The 8,895-nt window shown below is 49.9% G+C and overlaps 1 protein-coding gene across 1 annotated transcript; it reads left to right on the top strand.

The window, feature by feature from the left end:
• On the top strand, positions 1–7,337 carry LOC111821491 (leukocyte immunoglobulin-like receptor subfamily B member 4). Its single transcript, XM_023736357.1, is given in 7 exon segments — positions 1–128; positions 130–194; positions 196–302; positions 496–780; positions 3,263–3,562; positions 4,159–4,208; positions 6,516–7,337. Coding segments are annotated over 7 exon segments (864 nt in total). The 5' UTR covers positions 1–89; the 3' UTR covers positions 6,534–7,337.
• The last annotated feature ends 1,558 nt before the right edge of the window (positions 7,338–8,895 follow it).

Genomic DNA, 8,895 nt, shown 5'->3' with positions numbered 1-8,895 from the left:
GCAGTGCTGGAAACCATGCAAGACAGTGCCACCACCCTGACCTTCACTGCCCTTCTGTGTCTTGGTAGGCTTGGGGAAAAAGGGGAGGAATGAGGACCCCCTCCTCACACACAGGTCCTTGTCCCGTAGGAGATCCCAGGGACTCAGGAGGCTAAAGAGGAAGCTGAGCCTTCGAGGGGAGGAATGTTCTCAGCCCCAGTCTGACCCCAGTGATACTTCTGTGTGTGGGTGTGAGGACAAGCTTCGCACAGGGAACTCTCGCCCAGGGCTGTGCCAGGGTCAGCGGAACCAGGTACAGACAGGTGAGTCCTCCCTAAACCTCCCAGGTCCAACCTCTGGTCAGCACAGTGAATGCATCTGGGCAGCTCAGGGTTGGGGTGGAGGCACAGAGGGTCTGAGCTGATGGTGACCAGTGTGGGAGAAGCGTCAAAGTGAAGGTTGGGGGAGTTGAGGGTAGAGGAACCCCTTGGAACTCCAGGTCTCATTCCTTTCCAGGGATCCTCTCCAAACCCTACAGCTGGGCTACTCCAGGCCCTATCATCACCAAGGGGAGCTCTGTGACCATCTGGTGTCAGAGGTCTCTGTAGGCTTCTACCTACCATCTGTACAGAGAGCGAATCTCTCAATACTGGTACGAGTGGGCCCTATGGAACTCCAGAGACAAGGTCAATTTCTCCATCGAATCCATGGACATACACTATGCTGGGCAGTTCCGGTGTGCATATCACACCCGGAGTGGCTGGTCAGAGTGGAGTGACCCCCTGCTCCTTGTGATGACAGGTAAGAGGGAGGAATCAAGTTATCGCCCTTCACTGTGAGCTCCTCCTCACAGGCAGAAGGGAAAGCAACGTGGCCTCAGGGGAAGGGGAACCTCACACCACACAGACTACACCTGTGGAGAAATGTGGGGTGACTGTATCCCCCTTTAACTCAGCTCCCTCCTTCTCTCTCAGGAGCTTACAGCAAACCCTCCCTCTTAGCCCATCCAAGCCCTCTGGTGGCTTCAGGAGGGAAAGTGTCCCTTTTGTGTAGCTCAAAGGACACAATGGACACTTTCCGTCTGCTCTAGGAGGGAGGAGCCGACCCTCCCCAAGACAGGAAATCTTACTTCTTTGCTGGGTGGCACCAGGCTACCTTTCCTGTGAACCCTGTGAGCACCTCCTATGGGAGCAGCTACAGATGCTATAGTTCTTCCCGCTTGTCCCGCCACGTGTGGTCACACTCAAGTGACCATGTGGATCTCAAAGTCACAGGTGAGGGAGTTCCACTAGCGCCATCCCTTTCCTAGAACCTCAAAATGACTGATATAAGATGTGTGCCCAGGGGAGCTCTGGTGGTGATGGATAATCAATGACACTGCCCACCTGAGTCCAGAACCACAGAAAGGGGCCTGAGGAGAAGGCCAGTGTGGACTCACTGCAGCCTCCGTGGACAGTGTAGGCATGTGCATCCCCTTCGATTCCACAGTCTGCTCAATTGCAGGGGTGTACAGGAGGCCCTCCTTCTCGGCCCATCTGGGCTCACTGGTGCCCTCTGGAGACAGTCTGACCCTGCAGTGTCAGAATGGAATGTGGCCTCAGGGGAAGGGGAACCTCACAGACTACACCTGTGAGGTAATGTGGGGTAACTTTATCCACCCTTTAACTCAGCTCCCTCCTTTTCTCTTAGGAGCCTACAGCAGACCCTCTCTTTCAGCTCATCCAAGCTTTCTGGTGGCTTCAGGAGGGAAAGCATCCCTCTTGTGTAGCTCAAAGGACACTGTCATGGTTTGAATTATGTCCCCCAAAAAATGTGTGTATCAGTTTGGCTAGGCCATGATTCCTGGTACTGCGTGATTTTCCTGTATGTTGTAAACCTGCCTCTTGATGTTAATGAGGGAGGATGGGTGGCAGTTGTGTTAGTAAGGCAGGACCTGATCTACAAGACTGGATTGTGTCCTGAGGCAATCTCTTGAGATATAAAAGACAGAAGTGAGCAGTGAGACAGGGGGACCTCATACCATCAAGAAAGCAGTGCCGGGAGCAGAGGGCGTCATTTGGACTGGGGTCCCTGCGCCGAGAAGCTCCTAGTCTGGGGGAACACTTAAGAGAAGAAGGCCAACAGAAAGAAAAAGCCTTCCCCTGGAGCTGACACCCTGAATTTGGACTTTTAGCCTACTTTGACTGTGAGGAAATAAGCTTCTCTTCATTAAAACCATCCACTTGTGGTATTTCTGTTGTGGCAGCACTAGATAACTAAGACAGACACAATGGACACTTTCCATCTGCTCAAGGAGGGAGGAGCTGACCCTCTTCAACACAGGAAATCCCAGTTCTCTCCTGGGAGGTGCCAGGCCACCTTTCTTGTGGACCCTGTGAGCACCTAACCATGGGGGCATCTACAGGTGCTATGGTTCTTTCTGCTCCTCCCCTCACGTGTGGTCACTCCCCAGTGACCCTTTGGATCTCAAGATCACAGGTGAGGGGCTGCTTACCCAACCCCATCTCTTTCTGGGGGCTCCAAAATGATAAATCTAGGCCATGTGCCCAGGGGAGTCCTGGTGGTTGGGGGGTGATTGGTGACAGTGGCCTCCTGGGGCAGAATCACAGAGGGGAGTGTGAAGGATACCAGTGTGCACTCACTGCAGCTCCAAGGACAGTGGGGATGTATGCCTTCTTTGATGTCACTGTCTTCTTGTCTCCAGGAAGGGACTGAAAACCCTCCCTCTTAGCCCAGCCAGGCTCACTGTTGCTGTTTGCAGTAAGCCTGACCCTGTGGTGTGGCTCGGAGGCCAGTTATGACAAGTTTTCTTTGACCAAGGATGAGCAACTCTCACCTCCCACCACCCCCAGTGCCTTGAGAGCACAGTCCCAACTTCACCCTGGACCATGTGAACCACACTCACAGGGGCCGGTACAGGTGCTATGGTGCATACAAATTCTTCTCTGGGTGGTTGGTCCCCAGTGATCCGTGTACATCCTGGTGGCAGGTGTGGACCCCTGCCAAGCCACACATCCAGATGGTCTGCTGAGATGTGGGCCCAGCGTCTCCCCTGGTGGAGATGGGGTCAAGGGAGACAGAGTCCTAGAGTAGAGCTGAAATGGTGACTTTGATCCATGGAGGAGAGTGAGAGACATAGGGATGAGAGAGACCATCACAGAGAAACCGAGAGGTGTGGAAAGAAGGGTCACAGAGGGAGAGTCCCTAAAGAGGTGATGGTGGTCAGCTAAGGGAGGTGGGGACTAGATGGCTCCCTGTACACTACGGTCTCCTTCTCTCACAGGAACATGTAAGAAACCCTCCCTCTTGGCCCATCCAGGCCCCTCAGTGACCTCGGGAGAGAGCATCACCCTGCAGTGTCACTCAGACCACTTATTTGATACATTCCATCCGTTCAAGGAGGGCTTCATTGGCCCTCCCCAGCACCTTTGTTGGCAGAACAACACGGGGCCCTTTCAGGCCAACTTCACCATAAGCCCTGTGACCTCAGCCCATGGGGGGACCTACAGGTGCTACAGCTCACACAGCACCTCCCCCTACCTGTTGTCACAACCCAGTGACCCCCTGGAGCTGGTGGTCTCAGGTAAGGAACCCCTGACCCTGTCCCCATTGTATTCTGATGACCAGTTCAGGGCCCTGTCCCCAGGGGAGTTCTAGGCTGAGGTGAGAGGGAAGGGCCTCTGAAGGAGGGCCACCCAGAGGGGATCCACCCCTCAGAGGAATGGAAAAGACAGTGCGACTCCATCCTGCCTCATCCTCAATCCTCATCCCTGAGGCCCAGATATGTTCCTGGTGAGAGGAGGGAGGCTGGAGAGGATCAAAGCTGACCAAGAGGAAAGGCCAGAGGCACCCCAACTCTCATTCTCCCTGTATCTTTAATCTTTGTAGCCTCCCACCCAGACACAAAATTAAGAGCTGGTGAGTAACAGAGGCCTCATTCCCCAGGGGGACCACAGACTCACCCCTCAGCTGACAGAACTTTTCCTTCATCTCTCCAGCACGGCTTGTGTCCTGGGGGCTTGGGAGATGGGCAGAGATGAGGATGGTGATCCCAGGCTCCCAGGGGTTCTGGGGCTGGGGCCTGATAAGGTGTGGGGTGGTCACAGCAGAGGGAGGAGGAGGGTCCAACCTGGAGGATGAACAGCTGGCTAAAGCCTCTCACCCTGTCCTGCTCCCCAGGAGGCTCCAAAGATCAGCACCAAACCCCAGGGAATCAGACCCACCGAGGGGTAAGTAAAGGTCTCTTGTTTGGGAGGAGCTGACTTCTGTGTTTGCTCATCCACTTCTTGAGAAGGTGACTTTAGAAAAGTCCCTTCCTTTTTCTCTCTGGGATCCTTGTCACCTCTTGAAAAGTGAAAGCACCCCAGCTGTGACACAGTGTGGGAGAGGGGGAGGGCAGTGACAAGGGCATATGTGCTCTTCTACAAATTGAGGGGAACTCCTCCTTCCCAAAAGCCACTGTGGTGATAGGGAAAGAGGAGGGCTTGTGAGTCACACCCTACCCACACCTTGGGTTCAAATCCCAGCTCTGCCACCTCCCAGCTCTGGGGCCTCAGGAAAGTCAGGATCCCTCTCTGAGCCTCAGTTTCACAGCCTGTAGAACAGGCCTCCCACCACCTCCCCCAGGGCTGCTGTGAGACACAGGGAAATCACAACAGTGAAATTCCTGGGCCTGGGGCCTGACAGGACAACATGCTCAGTACAGGGTAGACTACCCAACCTCCACCTCCACCCTCCCCCCATATACACAGGCCCCATGTCCAGAGAGGCCCCACGTGGGGTTGTCAGGGCCTTGCAGAGTAGGGGACGGAGCCGGGCTGGGCTGAGGATGGGTGAGGACTGGAGTTTGGTGAACAGGTCTCTCTTCTGGTGTTCTACCTGGAGGGAGAGAAGGTAGAAGGGCAGCAAGAAAAAAAAGCACAAGGGAATTCAGAGACCCCCAATCCCAGCCCTGCCACTTCTGGCTGGGTGACTTGGGACACATGATTGGCCTCTCTGAGCCTCAGTTTCCTCATCTATAAGACAGGCAGTGTGGAGGGTGGCAATCCGAAGTTGCATGGTTGTTGTGAGGGTCAGAGGTGATGAATGCAAAGGTCCCAGCATGTGCTGCCATGCAGAAGGTGCTCAGAAAAAGGGCATTGCTGACTTATTTATGACATCACTCGTGCCCAAGGTCTCCAAGAGTACCTGAAATTTCTGATCAGAGACTGGGTGGCCCATGTAAGTCTTCTCCTCTTCCTCCTCCTCTTCCTCTTCATTCAACACCAACGCCATGGAAAACACAGTAAGTGACATGAGTAGGGAATGGGATGATGTGGCCACATGAGATGGTGGATGACAGGTGGGCAGACCAAGGATGCACTGAGGGCAATGGCCAAGGAGCCCAAAGAAATGAGAGAAGATCAGCTTAGAAAGATTTCTCAGCATTTCACAACCTGAAAATCTAGAACGAAGGGATTAAAAGTGAGCATATCATCAGAAATATCATAGAAGAATTCTGACAAAAAGGGAGAATAATGTAGAACACAACTTGAAGTTCTTAAAGAACCCAGACATATTGGACCTATTGAACCTGGAGGAGTTCTTGAGACTATGAACCTGAGTTGCTCTTCAAACCTTGAATTGAAACTATTTCCTGAAGTCACCTTTAAGTAACAGTTTAGCCTCCCCATCTAGGAAGTGGAGAGGTGATGTGAGATCTCAGGGAATCTTGCCAAGAAACAAGATCCCCTTGTTCTGTCCCCACCAGATGCTGCCATGAAAGACAAACAGCCTGAGGAAGAAATGGAGCTGGACAGTCGAGTTGTGTGAGTCCCCTCTGCTCATGATCACGCTCCCACAACCTTCTTGCCTATAAACTCAATCCAGTGGACACTTGTCCACCTTCACAGCACCCAACTCTCAACAGCAGCAAGCAATTGACTTCACCCTCTTCAAGCACGCTGATCTCATGGCTGCTGTGATGTCTCACTCTCCTTTGGTCTCCTTGCCACTGTCTCTTCTCCTGACCTTCAAGTTGTTGAGTGCCCAGGTCTGACTTGCAGGGTCAAAGGCTGTTGTTGTTGTGTACACCTTATTTGAATTAGCAGACTGTCCAATCTCCTTGGTGAGCCACAAGCACCTTATTTGCAAACTTCCACCCAATCATTTTGTGAGAGTTACCAGACCATGGCTAGAAGGACCATGTAACAGCAATTCATTGCACTGCACATGCTAAAGGTGTTCTTTCAGGTTTTTCAGTTTTAGGAAATATTAGAAATGTACATGCAAGTGTTTTTCAAGGTTTGCTTTCCTTTATCATGAAATGCACATGGATGGTGGGAGGTAATAAAACTTTCAGGGCTCTGAACCCTGTAGATCTGTAGATCTTAACCCTGTCCTGAGAGAGCCTGACTTCCAGCTTCCTGCAGAGCTGCAGATACAGAACCCAAGGACAGATGGTTACAGAAGAGGCACTTCCTCCTCCAAACCTTCACACACCAGCCCTGCCTGCAGCTCCCTCCCAACCACCTCACACTCCTCTCTGCTTTCCCCAGCTCCAGACCAGCTGCTGACTTCCTGGAAGAAGACCTTTGTGAAAGGAAAAGGAGTTACCATGCTGGCATGGGACATGGGAGCGCAGAGATTTCATAGGCAATGCCAGGGAGGGGATAGACTGGGAATGGCTATGGGGCTCAGGGGTGACAGAGAATGCAATCTAATACTGTGTGTTCTTGCACACATCACTCTTCCTCTCTGGACCTCAACCTCAACTGTCCCAACTAGGAATAGGGGAGGGACATGCAGGAATGAAAGATCTCCAGAATGCTTTCCAAGAGATAAAACTCTCTTATTATTGCCTCACCAAATGCTGCCATGAAAGACAAACATCCTGCGGAAAACGTGGAGCATCCAGTGGATGCTTCTCTGTTCTCACACATCTCAGCTGTCAGCATTCCCTCACAGTTGACCCCTCCCACTGGAAACACACCGCGTCTTGACTTCTGTGGCCTCTAATTTTTTGGTTTTCTTTAACTTCATGGGATCCTCTTTGTGGTCTTCTCTCCTACTTCCTCTTTCTTTTTCAACCTTCTAGTCATTGGAGGGCTAAATCTTAAAGGAGTACATGAATAAATGAATCAGTTTATACTTTGTGAAAGCAGATATCTTCATTACTAACTTCGTAAGGGATAACTTTGCCAATAAGAATCGCCATCAGCATGGCTACCATTACCCAACAGTTTGATTAATTATTCTATGGAAGAATCCTGATCAAAGGGGGAAAAATGTAGAAAAAAATTTCAAATTCTTCCCAATCTTCTGGAGCAAGGAAGAATGAAGAAAACCAAAGACACAAAGGAAAGATTAGTCGAACGGACTAATGGACCACAACTACCACAGCCTCCACCAGACTGAGTCCAGCACAACTAGATGGTGCTTGGCTACCACCACCAACTACTCTGAGAGGGATCAAAATAGAGAGTTCCAAACAGAGCTGGAGAAAAACATAAAACAAAATTCTAACTCACAAAAAAGGACCAGACTTACTGGTCTGACAGTGACTTGAGAAACCCTCGAGAGTATGGCCCCTGGACAGCCTTTTAATTCAGTACTGAGGTCACTCTTAAGGTTCACCCTTCAGCCAAAGATAAGACAAGCCCATAAAATAAACAATAATACACATAGCTCAACCATGTATACAAGTCTAAATGGGCACATCAGCCCAGCCCAGGGGCAAGGACAAAAAGGCAAGAGGGGACAGGAAAGCTGGATGAATGGAGATGGAGAACCCAAGGTTGAGAAAGGGAGAGTGTTGACACATTGAGGGTTTGGCAACCAATGTCACAAAGCAATATGTGTATTAATTGTTTAATGAGAAACTAATTTGCTCTGTAAACCTTCATCTAAAACACAATTTAAAAAAGTAAAAAAACATTTCAAATTATCATGGAATCCAGATTTTCTGGAGCCATGGAGGCTTGATGAACCCCCAAAACTATTGTCTTGAGATAACCTTTAAACTTTAAAACCAAAATATCCCCTGAAATCTCAAAACCAAACAATAATTTAGCTTAACTAGTAAAATATGTCTGTCTTCAGCATTGTGCTCTATTAAGATATGTCTATAAAGGATCAAATTGACAACAGCGATTTGAAAGTTTAGATAGGAAACTAAGGGGGCAGTGAGCTTATGTTAATGGGGGAGGAACAATTAGGAAGAGGAGGGTGGGAATGGTTACACAACTTGAAGAATGTAATCACTGTGACTAAATTGCACATGTAGAAATTGCAGAATTGGTGTACATTCTGCTGTGTATATTCTCAACAAAAACAGAAAATAAATTTTAGAAAAAGAATCAGCATCAAGCTGGTTCCTATATGGCAGAGATTAAGTATACCTTCACCTTCCCACTTCTCTATTATTTCTGACACCAGCTGCTCCCCTCATGGCACTCTCTAATTCTCTCTGGGTTCAATAATTTCTTGCAACTCTCACTGAACTCACAGAAACACACATCTGCAATAACAACTTTAATAAAACAGAGAAATTTATAAACATATAAGGATATAAAAGAAAAAATGCAATATGGTGAGGTCCAAGAGGGGTTCCAGCATGGAGCCTCAATGTCTCAAGGCCTGACTTGCCCTCCTGAGAACAAATGTTCACTCTCACCAATCAGGGAACTTTTCAACCAGGAAAAGTTCTATAACATCATTCGTCAGTCTCTCTGCCATCAGGGCTCTCCATCTCCACGCTCTCCACCACTGGCCTCTCAGCCATCAGCCTCTCAGCTCAGTCTTGGATCTGCACCTCTTTCAGATAAATAGCCAAGCTCTTAGCCAGCAGCTTTATCAGCTGCAGCTCTCTCAGCTGCATCAGGCCTCTCCACCATTGGGCTCTTCGCCATTGGGCTCTCTGCCATCAGGCTCTCTGCC

This window comes from Trichechus manatus, unplaced genomic scaffold, assembly GCF_000243295.1.
Source record: "Trichechus manatus latirostris isolate Lorelei unplaced genomic scaffold, TriManLat1.0 scaffold00087, whole genome shotgun sequence".
In the NCBI taxonomy this organism is placed as follows: Eukaryota; Metazoa; Chordata; class Mammalia; order Sirenia; family Trichechidae; genus Trichechus; species Trichechus manatus.
This window is presented reverse-complemented; position numbering and strand designations above follow the sequence as displayed.